The following is an 18223-nucleotide window of genomic DNA, read 5'->3' as shown; positions in this document are numbered from 1 at the left end:
AAATAAAGCGAACCCTATGTTCTTAAATAGGGTAGTTGTGGGAGATGGACGGTCGAGATTAAGATCTGTTTTAAAGATCAGCGGCTAAGATTGAATTACGTGGCGCATTAGAGTCCTTAGTCGGCTAAACCTTATCGCAAGAAAGGCGGTTGAAATATGGACGGCTACAGATAATACCTTTCCCATCACGTTTTTCTTCTAATTTTTTTTTTAAAGTTGCGTTGTTTCCACGAACAATGATTCCATCGATAACCCTTCTGACACGGCGTTGTATTCTAGAACCTACCTTTATTTATTTAAAACAGAAAATTAGCTATTATCAATTTCTAAATTTATAATTTTTGAGTTTAATGATAAATTATAATTTTAACTCTTTTATTTTTTTTATAAAATTTGATAGTTTTAATCTATTGTAAATTTGGTGATTTTAAATTATCATTTTAGTGCTATTATTTTAAAAAAATTATCGAATAATACGAGACAAATATGTATCTTCACTTTATTCTAGATTTAAAAAATTTAATTATTATAAATTTTAAATTGCTCTTAGTTTTAGTTTAGAATTTAAAATTAAAATATTTGGGAATTTCAAAATTGAGTTAGAACCATAATTTATTTTTATTAAATCTTTAAAAAAATTGCACCTCTAAATTTTGTATGCAAGGAGGAGTACCGCCGGTAGTCCAAATAAATAAATTTATACAAAATATATTTTAATTGAACGTATATTTATTGTATGACAGACAACCACATAAACACTATCTATTTTTTAATGAAATTTTTATTCAAAATAAGTTGTTATTTAATATAAATATTTTATTAAATTTATAAAAGTATTTATAAAATAATTAAAATGAAGCAATAACTTTAAAAAAAATAAGATCATCCATCGAATTTACTTTGAAAATTAACTTGAAAGTTTAATAAAATATAATATTTTAAATACTAAATATTCAATAACGTGGGAATAATAGAGTGATTATTTTAGAGATTTGTTTAGGACAAATATGGATTGTTCTTATTTTTTTTAATATAATTATTGATATGATATCTACACTAAAAAATTGACTGCCTATAATTTTTAACTAAATTAATTATAATAATTTGTAAAAAAAAATAATATTAAACATATTTTAATAATTTATAAACAACTTTAAAATTACATGTTTGCATATTATATTGTTAAATAATAATAAATGACATGAATATATAGTTTCAAACATCAAAATTGAATCATAAAATTTAATTTCAAATTTTTCGTAATTTACTTTATTTTTTAATTAAATTGTGATACACCCATGTAATTTGATATGGTTTATTATGAAATTAAATCAAAACATAAAATATAAATAACAAACTATAAGGTTTTAACAACAATATTTGTAATCAATTAAATGGCATGTGAGTTGTGAGTTTTAGCTAATTTAGCTGCGTATAAACTATTTTAATATTTATATTGCATCTTATTTAAATTACTTGCCTAACATTCCGTATAATTTAGTGTTTAATTTTTAAGGTGTTTTATAAGAATTTTTAGATAATTCAGGGATTTTTTATAAATTTAAAAAGGTTTAGGAACTTAAATAAAAAAAAAATTAAAATAAAAAAGTTAACTCCTAAATCCAAAATCAACCCACTAAGTTACAGAGTGCAAACTGGAAGGGAGGAGAGTGCAAACTGAACGATCAACCAAATAGTTAGCAGGCGAGGGGGGATTTGAGCTCTTTGATTAACTGAACACGGATGAATTGATGTGTTAAAATTTTATCAGATAACGCTACCATAAAAATTCTCCAATTTTTTTGTTGTTGTGCAAACTACCTTTTCTAGTTATCTTCTCCACACTTTTTCAAAATTTCTACACCTGTATATATATCATATACATATATATATATATATATAGGTGACATGAGTGGAGGAGTTTTGGACTCTCCTTGTAGACATCCAAATTTATTTAGATTCATCAATTTTATATATATATATATATATTTCATATATGTATATAAATGTTTATCCTTTTTAATTATTATTATTTAATAAAATAATTTTATAAATTATTTTAATTTTAAATTAAATTTTATAATAATCTCAATTAATATAACAGTCATACACATTATATTATTACACTAATAATATAATAACCAAAATATAAATATTAATTTTCTATCTTAAAAATAAAAATTTTAATTTATCTCAAATATTAATTATATTATCAGTGATAATAAAAAATATAATAATATTTTATTTAGACCATAAATTTTATTTATTTGATTAAATTAAATTCTTTAATTTAATTTTCAAATAATTAATCTATTCAGTAAAAGCTAGAACACTCGTTATTGTGCGACTCCATAGGTTTAACACCAAATCGGTAGTAAATTAGTCAAACTAATTTAATAATTAAGGTTGACATATAACAACACTTATCAACGACCGGATAATATAAAATATACAATTACTCTCAAGAATTTGCTAAAGAAATATGTAATACTTCTTTCTATCGTTATTGCTCCGGGTTAACCCTAATATATGGTTTAACCGTTAAATCTAAATAGATAACAAACTATTTTTCATATCAATTATAATTGACTAATGAATGACGAAATAAACTTTTTTATTCACTCATTCAACTGTCTAACCCAAATTCTTACTTTAGTCATTATGATAAATGACAACATAGACTTTAAACTTATTACCCAAATTAACAGATTCCGTATTGATCAATAATTATTTTTATAAGTATTTAATCACATTCAATATCCTTTCAACTACAGTTCTATGATTATGTACAAAATCAAAGTATAATAAGTGACGTATTAATTACTATGATGATATCAGGTATAAGAAAATTATTACATCTTATCAATATAAGAGAATACTCTATTAACAGTTTAAGGTAATATTAACCATTATAAATTCTCAATTGAGTCGGTTCAATGATCATATCTTCATATGCATTATCTATATATGCGATTTAGTTAATGAAACAACTAATTTTTATCTTATATAAACTATCACATATATATTAGTCTTACCATAACATTAACGTATCATTTTGATGATCAAACGACTAATAACATTTTAAATTAAATCATAAAATGTTTTACTCTCATTATCAATATTTCTATTTTGATATAAAACATATAAATTTAATTAAGAACTTTATCACATAAATTAAATGATAAGATAATAAATATGATAATAAAATACTATTTTCATATATTAAAATAAATTATCAAATAATAATGTATTCAATATATTACACGAATAATTGGATCGTGGATATACTACTTATATCCCCAATAAAATGATGTGATGAGATGATCTTGTAGGACAGGGGATCGTACATCATAGATTGATATATATGTATATACACATATATAAGATGACTTAACTATGAAGTAGGGAAGTAAAGAGTGAAATGATCGCGTAAAGGCAAGCTGGGGTTATGAGTGGGATCAACTATAGTTTAAAATAGAAAATGATGATCAACTGAAATTAATCTTTGGAGTGACCAAATCTATTGAAGACTAACATGAATAACTTAAATAGAATAGATGGATGAAAAGAGAGTATGAATGAAATTGGAAAGCCGAGAAGAAAGTGTGCTGACGGGTTCAGATTTTTAGGATTAGTGAGAGGAAATGGCCAGATCTAGGTCCTAAATAGTGATGAGTGGGAGTATGAAACTGAAGAAATGGTGGTAGAAGAATAGGAGCTAAACGAACCTTGTTTTGGGAAGGTTAATGGAGAGAAATAAAAATTGGATAAAAGGAATATAAGGTATAATGTGGAGGAGAGTGTGGTCAATTATGTGGAGGAATTGAATATATATGAAAATAAGGCAAAATGTGGAGGATAACCTGGTTGGATCTGTAAAGGGTTTGGTATAAATTAAGAAAATTTAATCTGAAAAAATTTGCTTGCAGTTTTGGTGTAGAGGGTAACTCGATGTGGGTGTGTGGCCCATTGGTGGCCCAAATATGCTTGATAAATGGGCACTTTGTGTGCTGACCTGTATGTGTTGGCTTGATATCTCATATGCATGTTGCGCGGGTTATGTAAAATGGTTTGAGTGGCCCAGTAAAGGTTGTTTATTTTGCATTATGTTTTGATTATGTGATGACATCTGATTAAGTGGTAACGTAAGGTGAGAAGGGAATCATCGAAAGGTCAGTAGGTCTAATGCAATATGTTATGAATGATACTCAATACTATTACCTTGTCTAACAATTTATCTACAGATTATAAACCAATTGAGTATGGGTTTATAGATGAAAAATGAAAATTAATGTATGGGCGTGTTGTAATAAAAGAAATGGGTTAGGTATAGGAAGGGTGCAGAGGTTCTAAAATACCAAAGGAGTCATATGGCTACTGAAGGTGGGAGCGGAGCAAATTGGGAAAACATGAGGGGTTTAACTTGCTGTATTGAGAGAATATTATGTTGACAGAAAATGAAGACTACTCCTACCTATTCAAGGGGTCGGTCTGGGTAAACAAAAGGCAGGAAACGTAAGGGTTAAGCGTTGGGAAGTCATGAGGTGCATGTTGATTGAACAACAAAGATGATCATGGTGGTGAAGTTTTGAAAATCTAGCATAAAGAAAGGCTAGTGACTATTATGAGTAGGAGAGCATGTAAAGAGATTTTGTGATGCTCTAAAAGCATCACAGAGAAAGGGTAACAGGTTATTTGAGTGAGAGAGGCATCAAAATAATTATGAAAAAAAAAAATTCGAAGGTATAATAAAAGAGAATAAAACACTGTTTTGGAGTAGGATAGTCTTGAGAGGGGATTCCGATATAAGAATTATACTAATTTTAATACCCTGATTCACATTCTAAATTTAATTTACTGGGCATGTATCAGTTCATTACTTCTTATTGACATACATGGTGAAGTAAGAACAAGCACAAGAATTACCCTAGCAAAATCCAACACATAGCGAGATGCGTGAAGTGACTAAACGACATCACTACCATTATACGCACTTACACAACAATTTTAAATGCATGTAATAAAAATAATTATATCTAAGTAATACGGAATTAGTAGATAAAATACTATACATACATGTTAAAAAAAATACAGAGAATAATTTATGTTTGACATTTAACTTAAAATTATAGTTACACAAAATATAATGTTTAAATATATGATTACTGATAGACAATAACAAGTAACATCGACGCCTCGTCTAGTTAAATTTTAGAATGTTACAACTTGTCATTTTATTAAAAAGTGATTTTATATTATCCTTAAAAATTATAATTTAAACAAAACTAATCATTTATAAAATTTTCATCATTTGGTAAGATTTCGTGGTTGAAAAATGGCAATTTAACTGAAAATATACCTAATTTAATTTATAATTTATTACTTTTTTAAAAAACTGTAACTGCAGTAAAAAATTTAAGCTATTCATAAAACACAGAGAAAAAGAAGGCTTTCGTAAGAAGTTATCAAGGCCCAACCTTATCAAGAAGTTACCGGCCCATTACCTTTATGACGCACTGACCCGGGGATGTGACGATTGAGGAGGCTTATTTAACCCGAACCGAAACTGACTACATCAATCCCGGATCCAAAATCGACGTGTAATTAAAAATTCATGCAAAATTTGACCTAGCGTCATTAGAACAACAAACAAAAATGGGGTCTTGAAAGCATTAAACAAACAGAAAACACAGAAAAAAAAAAAAAAAGTATATAAACAAACAGACAGAATCAATTCTGAAGACTCATTTTAGACGGAGCTTCTCTCTGTTTTCACTCTTTATTAGTTGCTAATGTGGATCTGGTTCCGTGCTTTCTCCTTCTCCTTCACTTCACTTCCCTGTGTCCTGTCATAAGCTTCATTTCCCAATCATTGAAAGACAAAATCAACATGTTAACACACACCAGGTTAACCATAGAAAAGTAAGAAAGTGTTTGACATTAATTTTATTAATGAACTAATTACCCTGATGGTCTACGTGGATCTCCTTGTCTATATCAACTTCAGGCATCCTCTGGTTTCCTCCATAGATTCCACCAAACCCTTCTTCATCAGATCTCGTTGCATACCCTTCTCCAAACGAAATCTCCATCACATCCCTTCAATTTCCAAATCCCGCCAAAACACCCGTTAGTGAAAAAATAGATCCATACAAATTGCAATAAAGAAAACAAGGATGAATTCAATAGTATTAATTATACGAAGTAACAAATGCATTTTTCTCTTTTGGATCTGTCGATCTGTCCATGTCGCCCCGGTTTTCTGCCTGGCTAGGCACAACGTTGTGAGCTAATCGTACCAAAGGAGTTAAGCGGCTGCCGGCGATGTAACGAGGAACGGGCGGCGAGCGAAGAGTGATGGCGGGAAATGGCTGAGCTATGACCGACTTGAAGGCGTGAATCATTTTAGGCGGTTGAGTTTGTACAGAGATTTGCTTAAAGCAGCCCAAAGGAGGACTAACCGATAAATACAAGACAGTGAAGGGGGCCGTTGATAAATTTGGACACTAAATTATCATTTTCGCGCGGTTCGTTTGGTTTGATTCTAGTTTATCGACACGTGGATTTATCAGGACGCGTTTCGACCTCTTAGCGAAGGAGATGACACGTGGCAACCTGCCGTCGCCCCAGCTGCTCCGCACCTGTTAAGGGAGTGGATAATTTTGTTTCAGAAAAAAATGAGCAGATAAAATTAATCTTTTTTGTTTTTTTTTTAAAGGAAAATTTTAGGTATTTATACAATTATATTTAACGTAATATTTTGTAGTCAAATTTCACATATGATTAATTTTCTCGGGGTCGTATTCACATTAGACTTGTTTGGTCAAGTTTTAAAAGTAACGGGCCTGGTAAAAACTCAAATGGGCCGGTAAAAAGTATAATGGGCCTATATGGTTCAACACGATAAGTTTAATCACCGGGCCACTGGAAGCCTGATGATGTACCGAAAGTTCTACGTTAGATGGGCAATTGTGTAATTGTAATTTTTTACTTTTTCAACAGTCGGAAAAATTTCATTGACAGGTAACTTTTACGGAGCAGTTGCAGAGTCTGTCTATGCGTCCTCCGACTGGAGCTTGTGGGGACCAGTCGACCGTTGCAGAATCACATGACATCAGCAACTGCAGTCCTCCTATGGATCTGACAGCACTCACCACCTCAGTGCGTGGCTGATGTCAGACTTTGCCTTGTGCTCTTGACCTCCCAACTGGCAACAGCCAGTAAGTAAATCCAAGGTCCAAGCTTCGTAGGTTGGGAGAAGTAGCAGAAGATTAGAGGGAGGACCGGATCTGATCAGATGCATGAATGGTAGAAGAGAAGAAACATGTCTCCGGCAGGGTCCATTGGGACAAGATGACCGCATTACAAAACATTATAACTCCACTCTATTCACCTACGAGGTTAATTGGTCCCATTCATAAATTGATTTTAACACGATTAATTTTCATTTAGAAGATAAGATGTCATGTTTAATAATCTTTTTTTTTTTTTTAATTTTTAATCTCGATTTCAAGAAAAAATTTAGGTGCAAATATTGAAAAAAATGTGACTTGAAATGGACCGCTCTGAAAGATAAAACAAACATTCAATTATAATTCATATTGAGATTTTGATTTTCTTTTCTAAATGACACCAGGATAACTTATAACAATAGGAACATACATAATATTTTCATTGATTTATTAATTTAAATAACTAATTAAAATTATTGAGTTATTTTTTTTGTTAAATATTTAAATATAACATAATTATTTAATTTTTTTTTTTTAATCTATTATAAAATAAGAGAAACTTGAACATTTAGAATAAAGAAAAAATATTAAAAAACAAACTGTACCAAATGTCAGATTTTAATTTACTAATATGATTGTTGGAGATGAAAGTGACAAGCATTAAAGGTACGATTAAGATACAAGACCGAAAGACAGAGGAAATTAGATTGAGAGGAGGCGAAAATTAACAGCGCGGGTCCTTCTTTCCATTCACAGATTAAAGGAAAACGATGGCTACGCTCAGCGGCAGAATCAAAAACAGCCAGTAGCCGGGAAAGCCATAAAAAATTTGTGCATGTGTGGCAGAATTAATCACTTGCGTAAACACTCTGCTTTTTTCTGCAAGTCATAATCGACATTTTTCAAGTAAGAAAATTAAAATTATTTATTGTATTGGTCTTAATCAGAAAACCCAAGTAGAGAAATTTCACCCAATTCCAGAAACTGAGAGACACTGACTGCTTTGCTTGCTATTTCATGTTCTCGTTTTCATTTTTTTTGCAGGAAGAAATTGGCAGAATGGTAGGCCTTTCTGCAGTAAAATTTTAGGGGTGAAGTAATGATTGATAGCTAGCGGCAGAACAATTCAATAATAAAAAAAAAAAAAAAATCAGTGGGAAAAGAAAGTTACAGGGAGTGTATTATTATTAATCAGTTCTTGCTATTATATGGAAAGGTTAAATTGACACCAAATTTTTGATATCCAAAGATTCAAATTTTATATACAGAGTTACAATTACCACCAAGGGAAAGAAATCTCTGTTTTCTTTTCAATTTCATTTCCCTCGTCTTCTTCTTTTTACAATTTGAAGGAGAACCCGAAAAGAAAGTTTCAGAACCAGTGACAAAAACCCAGCGGAAAGCAGAAGGGAAACCCATAAAATCTAAGAAGAAAGTAAAAATCTCCAAACTGTAGAATCTAATAAAAGCTAGTGACTCCATTAGTGCACTTCTACAATGCTTTTAATTAAAAACAATACCTTCTACTAATCAACACTGATTAGGACTATCATATTTTTATCTAGCAAGAGAGGAAAAAGCACCCCACAGGAACATCAATGGCGTATCGACACTGAATAATCCGTTTTGCTTCGCACCGAAGAGAAAAATTACCAGGTGGAAACTTTATATAATTTCGGCCAAAAAACCATCAACGCCATGAAGAAACAGTGAGGAGAGGGACTTCGTTCCAGGCTAGGGAGAGAAACCCAGGTTCAGAATCGATCAGTGAGTAGAGAGGACTGTAATTATAGTTCCACAAAAGTATCTTAGCTTGACTCATTGCGTAATGGCTGAGTGGGACCGAGTCAAAGCCGCAGCTTTCCATTAAAACCCTCCATTGCTCCTTGTCCTCCATGCGTTCTCTTCTGGTTTCCGGTTCCTCTCGTCCAATCACGCCGGAAATCCTCCGGCCAAGTAACAATCGCTCGACTTGGAGCCTCTCAGGCGAGTCTCTGGTCAAATTTGGCTCGAGCGATTCAAACACCGCAGCGTAAAACCTTAATGCGTTATTGAACCGGCTGGCAAACCCGACCCGATTCAAGCTCGCTTCGTGCTCCCCCAGCGTCACGATTTTTGGTTTCAGTGATTTGGCCAACCTTAGCGCAGCCTCCACAGCAGCTGTAGTCTCGTCCAACAGATTATATAATTGAAGCATGAAGTTCACAGCCAAAACCTCGTCAGGCTCAACTCGGAAAGTCGCTTCGTTGAGCTCCTGAATCGGGGAAAGAATTGGCTCGAACTCGAAGTTCAAATCAAGAAGCTTTGCAAAATCACGAAGACGATTTCCAGTAGCCAGTAAAGATGAACCCGGGGATTTCCCGAGAGCGGGAGCCGGAATACCCGAGATCCGGATTCGAGCGGGTTTTCCGGCAGTCCTGGTAGCCAGAGCTTGCAGCAGCGCCGCCCACTGAACCCCTTGAACAATCCCAAAATCGACTATGTGAATCATGCTCGCCGTCTCCGTCGCCTCGAGTATCGCCTGGTTAGCTGTTAAATGAGCAAATTTGGCGTAAGGACAGGCATCGTTTAGGGCTTTATAAGACAGAGTGAAATCCTCGCAGGAAGTCTCCACAATGGTCAAGCTTTTCTCTGCTTGCAGGGATAGCCTACTGTGAAGAGCCTCAGTAAAATAAAATCCTACTCGCTCAGTCGGATTTCCTTGGTCGGACACCGATTCACGGAGACAAATCAGAGATTTCACCGCACGATCGGGCTCTGACTCCGCGAGTCTGGCACAGTCGAGTAAGGCTTTGAAAAGCGGAGGTGATGATACAGGTTCCGGTGAGCTCGAAGAGACCCCAACGGGGTCGTTTTTGAGAAGATTCAGGGTTTGGGAGTTAGTGGTCTTGGTGTCTTTCAATAACGCTTGCAGAGGCTGCGGCGAGGGTAATTGTGGCGGTGAAGGAGCCCACGCAGTGACCTGAGGCTGTTGAAGAGTTGCCGCCGGACTCTTCTGGGTCTCGGTGAAGATAACTGGGTTCAGATCGGAAGGCGGAGAGCACGCCACACCGAGTCGACTCGGGCCGGTGACAAACGGATCAGGCCCGTAGAGGCTAAAATCAGAACTATGCTGCCAAGGTTCGCAACCCGAGGGCAGATTTGAACTATCCGTCGAATCCCCACCACCCATCAAACTATCCATCCACTCATCAGAATCAAACTCGCCGCCAGCACCACCCCCGAAATCAGAGAAACGGAACCCGGTAGAGTGATGCTCTATATGCGGGAACTGAAAGCCTGACTCCCCCGCATCTCCACCGCCGGCGACCTGAAAAGGGTCGGCAAAGCCAGGACCCGAAAGGGAATAACCCAAATTTGAAGCATTTGACATGGGGTGGTGAGTAGCACTACTGGGCCAGGGATTAAGAGAAAAAGGATTAAGACCAAGAAGCTGCTGTTGTTGATTATGCTGCTGCTGCTGCTGTTCTTGCTGTTGCTTTTGCTTAATCACTTGCTGCGCTATTGCCATTAGATTGCCACTGTCCGCACACATATATGCCATTCTCCGGCCAAATCTCGCCGGAAAAAAGAACAGAAGCAGCTGCACTCACATTACCCCAAAACACGTTAGCAAAAAACTGCAGAGACTGAACCAGTGTTGCTCTAGCAACATGCAGAGTGCTCAAAAAGATAGTAGAAATTTATAGCGAAGAGGGAGAGCGAGTACATACACGAGTAAAGGCCCAGAAGTAACGGGATCACAGGCTTATAGCTTGGATTTCCTCGAGCCAGCAGCAAGCTACAGAGGGAGAGAGATGGAGAGAGAGAGATGATAAGAATAGCTTTAGAGAACGAAAGCTCTTTAAAGTCCCTACAAATGAACAGTGGGTCCTACATTTTCCATTTCAGATCAAAATAAAATGATTTTTTAATAAAAAAATTACTGCTATGCTTATTTAAAATGTTGGAAGACAAAAAATAAAAAAGAGATGTGGAAATCTCGAAAGACTCGAAATAGTGGAAACGCTACTCGCTCTAATCTGGATACATATAACTACACTCAAGCCTGCTCTCCGCTCTGCGGCCTTTCTTACTTTCTCCAAACATGAAAGACGCCCAGTTGATGTGGGCCCATGATGACGTGGCACTCAACTGATCGTGATATGACTACACTAGATCACAAACGTCCACGTGTGCTCTCATTTTTTCTCCATTTCCTTCTTTCTCCTCCCGCGCTGTTCGGGGACCCTTTGGCGAAGACGCCAGGGCCCACCATCAACCTTCGTCCCGGGACGCGTCCATTTCCTATACGGCGCGTCGATTTCGCCGCCGCTCTATGATGTCATCATCCGTAATCCACTCGAGAAACCGGGGACGGATCCTGACCGTCGGTTTCAAAGGAGGACCCCAGGTTCAGCGCTTCCCGCTGCATTCATGTACTGTACTGACACAAACAACATTGGTTTTCTCTTGTCCGCCGCGCTAGGACAAAACGACTATTCACGTTGCGTATTACCCCCAAGTTACTATTGCCTCAATTAGTTGACACGTGTCCACTATATATTTGTTTATTAAAAAAAAAAAAACTGTCACCAATCCACCTGTGGGTCAGTGCCTTGAGTGTCGCCAGTGTACCTGTGCAGCAAATTGGCAGCCAGTGGTGTTTTTAGTCGATAGCCTACAGGCTCTAGTCTACACCAACCTTTGTTATCTTTATTTTTTTCAAATGAAAGGTTAAAAAAAGTAAAAGTGGTAGGGAGTAAAAAAGTGAAAACGGAAAGGTAAATAAAAGGCCGAAGGGGGGGGGGGGGGGGGTCTCCAGAGGCTTTTGATCTTTTGGATGATAAAGTGGAGGGAAGAAATTTGGCTGATACAGTCCGTCCCTTTTGGGCGGTTAATGGGCCCACTAGGGACCACCTTCGTGGGGCCCGCATTGCCGAGAACCGGTGAGGAAAAGAGTGGTGGATGGTGGGGCCCATAGGAGAAGGGATTGTTGGAGGCGGATCTTGACCAACCGAAATGCCAACAACCGAAAAGAAAAGCAACGGTGCAGGATATTTTGACGGGCCACGTTGGCAATTGGGCTCGGCGACTGACGAGGAAAGAAGTTCATGTCCCGCCCTAATTTATTCAATTAATATAAATAAATAATTTTGTATTTATCAATTGGTTCATTTATGATTAAAAAAAAAAAAATTAAGTGTAATTACAAATCAATCAATGAATTTTAGATTCATAGTTATTTAAAATAAAATTAATATATATTATGATATCTTTTTTAAAAAAAAAAATATGAACGGTAATCATAAATCAAACTATGAAAAAATAATTCTTTTAAATTTTAAATTTGATGTGAGAAATTTGGGCAAAAAATATTTTTTTTTAACTAAAAAAATAATTTAATGGAGAGAAATGATTGGTTGAGAAGATTAAAAGATTAGACAGGCATTTCAACAAGGCCCACTCGTAACTCCGCAGTGCCTTATCCCAACTCCATGTTTCTGCTTCAATCCCAAGCTCTATCCTGTCTAATTCAACGGTCGAGCCTTACTAATCCAAAATTATTTTTATAAATTGATTAATTAATTCTGCATTAAAACTTTTAGTCGTTTATTAAAAATATTGTACAATTCTGCACGTTTATATATACAGATTATAAATAATAATATAATATTCCAGTAATTTATTTATTTATTTCAAAAAAATGGTAGTTGTATTTATATAGTTTTTTTAAGTGCTTAAGATATTTTATATTTTTGTATTATTTAACTTATATATTCATTTTAAATTTTATTACTAATTTGAGTTCCGCATGAAATTGTATGTATAATCTATTTTTTATTATCATAATATAATATACATATTTTCATAATTGAATTAACTCTAAAGTTTACCAATGAATTTTACATTATTTATAAATTTGTTCCAAACATATTTTTTACATTATGCTTTTCATATAAGTGATAAATTAATTGGGTTAATTAACACACACACACATATATGTAACTATTCAATATTTAAGGAAATTCAATCAAATATGAGAGAGATGCAAACAGTCTTGTAAATTGATTGATTTCATTGAGGGGAAACATGTAAAATGAAGCATAAAAATCAGCGGAATGATCTGATGGATGGAGTTCATTAATTTATCGGTCCCCGTTGATGATGCCGACTAACTTGTATTTTATTAAACACCACATGTTTCATGCTAACACTATCACTTCAGATTACCAGATAACCACTACCCTCTTACATATATATAATCTTTATTAGCTACATATAGTAATTGGATTTCAACATTTTATTATTATTATATATATATATATTTATAATAATAAAAATACCGACTCATGTATTTCACTGGTTTGAACCCCAATGATTATTAATTTTCTGTAATATATATTAAAAGTTTATAAGAATAATTTTAAATAATAATATTATATTATTTACTGTAATTATGAATGTGGAGAAAAAAGAAAAAGAAAAAGATAAGGCATAGTCTATAAATTTCTGTATATCATTGAATTATTATCAATTATGGGACCACATTTCGCTAAAAACTCATTATATGTATCGTTATATTACATTGAATTTTGTTCTTAACCAATAAATCCTATTATAATATATATATATATATATATATATACACATGTATGTATATATAAAAGACAAAATTTTTAAATTAGGATCAAAATTATGTATCTCTCCGATAGAATTAAAATCAAATCATTTATATGTAAAAACCAGGAAATCTTTTAATACGAGTGACGGCATGGATAGTTGGTTCTTCTGAAATTCTCAAATGGTTTGTGTCTAGGTTCTAGGGATGGGCGGCTGGGGCACAGCAACCGGGAAAAGCCAATATATGAAATCTTTTTTTTATTTATTTCTAATTGATTAGACTTGATTTTTTTTTGCTATTTAGTTTAAAAATAAATATATTTTTATTTATTTTTAAAATTATCACTGTTAATTTATTAGATTATTTTGATATATAATATTTTATTTTATAAATATTTGATGTATAAAATAAAATTTTTGTAGGCTCACGGTGAAATGATTAAGTAGAATATTATTCATCCGTATTTTATTTTATTTACCTCTTGCTTGAAAGAAATATGTAAATGTATCATCCGTTCGTCAATGCATTGACAAATTATCATGTTTATATATATATATATATATATATATATGTATGTACAATAATTATGATTCTAATATATTAATAATACAGAAATTTATATATTATTAAAATTAAAAACTTAATTTATTAACACGTAGAGTTACGTTTCGATTAATAAATTAACTAATAATATTTTTAATTTCTCCCACTTTGATTATACAATGTGTATATATTTATTTATTATTTCATTAAATGAATGTTATCACTTACTTTGTCCACAACAATGGAAGGGTCCAAACTAAAAATTTATAGGTTTCAATTATTGGTTTTTTGGTTTCTTTAATAATAGTAATAAGATAAACTAAACCTAATCATGATGTTGCAGTTAAGTCATCTTGATCATCATCATCATCATTGTACACGTGTCTTCTTAGACATATTAAAAATATATATAGATATATATATATATATCTTAGCTTTTTATTTATTCAAATATATAATTAATATAATTATTTTAAAATATACACAATTCAATTTATTTTGAAATTTATAGAAAGTCTGAAAAGAAATTTTTTTTTTTTGAGTAAAGATCATCATAAACAGTAGTTGTTAATTATGAATCATATTAACTAATTATTTATTTGATGTTGTGATTATTAATTCCTTTAATTTAATTACAATTATTTAAAAGTTTAAAATAAATATTTTTTTAAAAAAATTCAAATAATTTCCATTTCAAGAGAGATTAAAATATCTATTCAAAATGTAACGCTCCGAAAATTCCAAAAGAAATAAGTTATAAATTTAGTGCGGAAGCAAAATAAATAAATAGGTTTTACATTCATTATACAATAATTCAGATTACCCAGTAGGGTTACGAGAATGACCATTTTGAAAAAAATAAAAAAAAATCAAAAAAATAAATAGAAAATAAACAACTGTGCATCCTACTCGCAATCTTCTTGTGGATCGGGTTATGGATATTGGTCATCTTGATTTGAAATGATTAATGAAAGAATGAGTTACATTAATTCAAGCAAAAAATTACGCAGATCACTGACACAGAAATGAAGGCTGGTATAAATAATAAAAACAACTAATGGAGCTATTAATTTAAGTAAATTCGTTTATCATTAATAAAATCATTTACAACATACTTATTGTAACGAAATTTCTAAAAAACAAACTTATAAAGTCAATAACATAAATAATATCAAAATCTTACATTCAATCAGTCAGAATAACGACTTTTTCTTTTATCAGATTACTAGTATCCATAAGGATCCATATGGATGTCCCCATTATGCGTAAACATTTATTCAACATTTTCAAATAATGGGCCGTTCTCATACCTCATCCGGTATGAGCGTCAAAAGATATTATCCCTCAATATCCCATCTAGTATGAGGGTGAAACGGTCCATCCTCATACCCCATCCGGTATGAACACTAAATTACCAATCTTCGATACCGTCGTCCACGGTAATGGTTTGTCTCGGGTTGATTTTTTCCGTCATTTTCAGCTTATTTCGGCCGGTTTTGTACCAATCCCTGTGAGAAAATACGTTAAGGGGCCTCAATTGACCGAAAAAATCAAAATACCGAAGCTTAATGGCGGCGGAGATCTATAGTGCGGTGGCTCCACCGATTCACCTTTGCGGTTGGGTGTTTTGCTTTAGTCAAATCGTAGAAAAAGGAATAGTGATTATAATGGTGAAAAAATTACACGAAACGGGAATCGGAAAGGACATCATTGGAGGCAATTTTTTATTTTTTCCTGCGGCAATGTCACCGGGCTTTACTCGCAGTTTCTGGCTCATCCACCGATCCTTTTGCTTCGATTTGGCCATGGGGGTGTTCAAAATTTAATTTCGAGCGAATGAGAAAATTTTTACTTCTTTTGGCAGTTGAAGGAGGCTCTAGCACGGCGGCAGGCGGCGGTTGACTCCCTTCCCAGTGATTGGCTTTTTTCTCCGGTTGGGGGTGGGGGGTCTGGCGGCTACGATTAAGGTTTAGTGTGAAGAGAGGTATTTATATCCATCTCCTTTTAATCTAGGTCGTTCATTGCATTTGATCTGGACCTTCTGATCGCGGGCACGCAGATCGCCAGCTTGGCCTCTCGCGTGGTACCGCGTCAGCGTGTCTTGCCACGTGGCGTGCCCTGGTTCGTTAGCGCTGCTAATTGGGCGTCTTACCTGACACAAATTTCTTAAATTATGTTTTGATACTTAGTTTTCGATTTTTCTTTCAAAAACACTTATAGAAGAAAGGGAGGCCTGTAGAGCGTGGGTGTGAGGTATCGGGATAGAGGTGTGTTGGTGTAGCTGTGTGGTGTGTGGGTGTGAGTGGTATATAGGTTGGTATAGTTGCTGTAAATTTTGTAGTTGGCAATGGAACATTACTGGTGTGTGTGTGTTAAATGTTAGTGTGTGTCTTATGGGGAGACACGTGTAGTTTCGGTATATAGGTTAAAGGTATAAGAGAGCTTCAGGACAAGGTGGTGGAGTGAGAAGGGGATGATATTGTTTTTGAGTTTGTAGCATTAGGGGGACGCCGATGTTGGTTGTCGTTACCTAGAATGAGTAAGTTAATCGCTGATAGTGGTGATGGTTGGGAAACTCCAACGGAAAAGTGGTTGGGTCGCCGATATTGGTGACGGGAAATAATGGTATCTGTGTGTGTGTATGTGGCCCGTTAAAGGTCGAGAGGTAGAAGGTTTAGTGATGGTCGCCGATACTGGTGATGGGTGAGAATATTTATACGGTTGGGGGACGTCGGGAGACGGTCACACTTGACATACATAATATTTAAATTACCAGGGATATGTATTAGTCCTGAGTAGTCCCAGGGTGGTCTTAAGGTATGACTTAGGTTAAGTAGATAGAGTACATATAGAAATACTGAGTTTCCTATTATTGCATATGATACTTGTAACTTAATTTTTACTGTACTAAGTTATATGTATTAACTCTTTATTATTTACATATGAAGTAGGGATGAAGTCGGGATCGAAGTTGCTGGTTTCCGAGCCTAGTGGATAGAGCAACAGAGCAAGAAATTTTTTTATTGGGCAAAACTAAGTGTGTAAAAATTAGTAGTAGTATAGATAGTGTGTCTGCTGGGAGTCTATGAGATTGTATTTCACTGTGATGTTACATATAGGGTTGCAGGTTTATATTGACTTTGAATAATAGATTGCTGTAAAGTTTCTATATGTGTGATTAATTTGGAATGGAACTTTCGTATTTGGTCGTTGAATTATTTTAGACTACGCCATTAAGAAAAAAAAAAAGGCGTTACACCTATAGAAGCGATAACACAAACAACATCATAATTCATTTTTAATTAGCTAGAACAATAACTTCCCCTTTTATCTGTCTATTGGTATTTATGTGGATCTATAGGGATGTCCCCACTACGCGTAAACCCTTATTCAATATTATCAACTAACTAGCCATCCCTATACCTCGTATGGTATGAGCGCTAAAAATACCATCTTTAAATACCATGTTCGGTATGAGGGTGAAATAGGTCGTTTCCATACCCTGTCCGGTATGAGCGCTAAAAATATCATCCCTCAATACCCCATCTAGTATGAGGGTGAAATGGACCGTCCCTATACTCCGTCCGGTATGAGTGCCAAAATACCAATCATCAATACGCCGTCTGGTATTAGGCAACGTTCACGGTAGGGTTTCATATGTACCCGGTCCGTCTACCATCTCCTAAGATATCCAGTAAGGTTATCATTCATTCATTCATTTTATCAAATAATTTTTCGTATTAATTTACAGTTTCACAATTTAACAATAAATCACGTAAAATAAGCAATACATGGATCCAGAAAACACAATTGAATCATCTTACCAATTACAATGTATTATTAT

At 33.9% G+C, this 18223-nt stretch overlaps 2 protein-coding genes across 2 annotated transcripts; both read right to left on the bottom strand.

Moving 5' to 3' along the window:
* Positions 1-5584: 5584 nt before the first annotated feature.
* LOC110822384 (late embryogenesis abundant protein) lies at positions 5585-6499 on the bottom strand. The gene is made up of 3 exons (XM_022052490.2): positions 6202-6499; positions 5966-6099; positions 5585-5856 (listed from the first exon to the last, which is right to left on the bottom strand). Exons 1-3 carry the CDS (start codon positions 6402-6404, stop codon positions 5783-5785), a joined length of 411 nt encoding a protein of 136 aa, XP_021908182.1. The 5' UTR covers positions 6405-6499; the 3' UTR covers positions 5585-5782.
* A 1966-nt stretch (positions 6500-8465) lies between these two features.
* On the bottom strand, positions 8466-11200 carry LOC110822289 (GRAS family transcription factor). The gene is made up of 2 exons (XM_022052366.2): positions 10946-11200; positions 8466-10815 (listed from the first exon to the last, which is right to left on the bottom strand). Exon 2 carries the CDS (start codon positions 10774-10776, stop codon positions 8923-8925), a length of 1854 nt encoding a protein of 617 aa, XP_021908058.1. The 5' UTR covers positions 10777-10815; positions 10946-11200; the 3' UTR covers positions 8466-8922.
* Positions 11201-18223: the final 7023 nt, after the last annotated feature.

This window comes from Carica papaya, chromosome 4 (genome assembly GCF_054855325.1).
Source record: "Carica papaya isolate Zhongbai chromosome 4, ASM5485532v1, whole genome shotgun sequence".
NCBI lineage: Eukaryota > Viridiplantae > Streptophyta > Magnoliopsida > Brassicales > Caricaceae > Carica > Carica papaya.
This window is presented reverse-complemented; position numbering and strand designations above follow the sequence as displayed.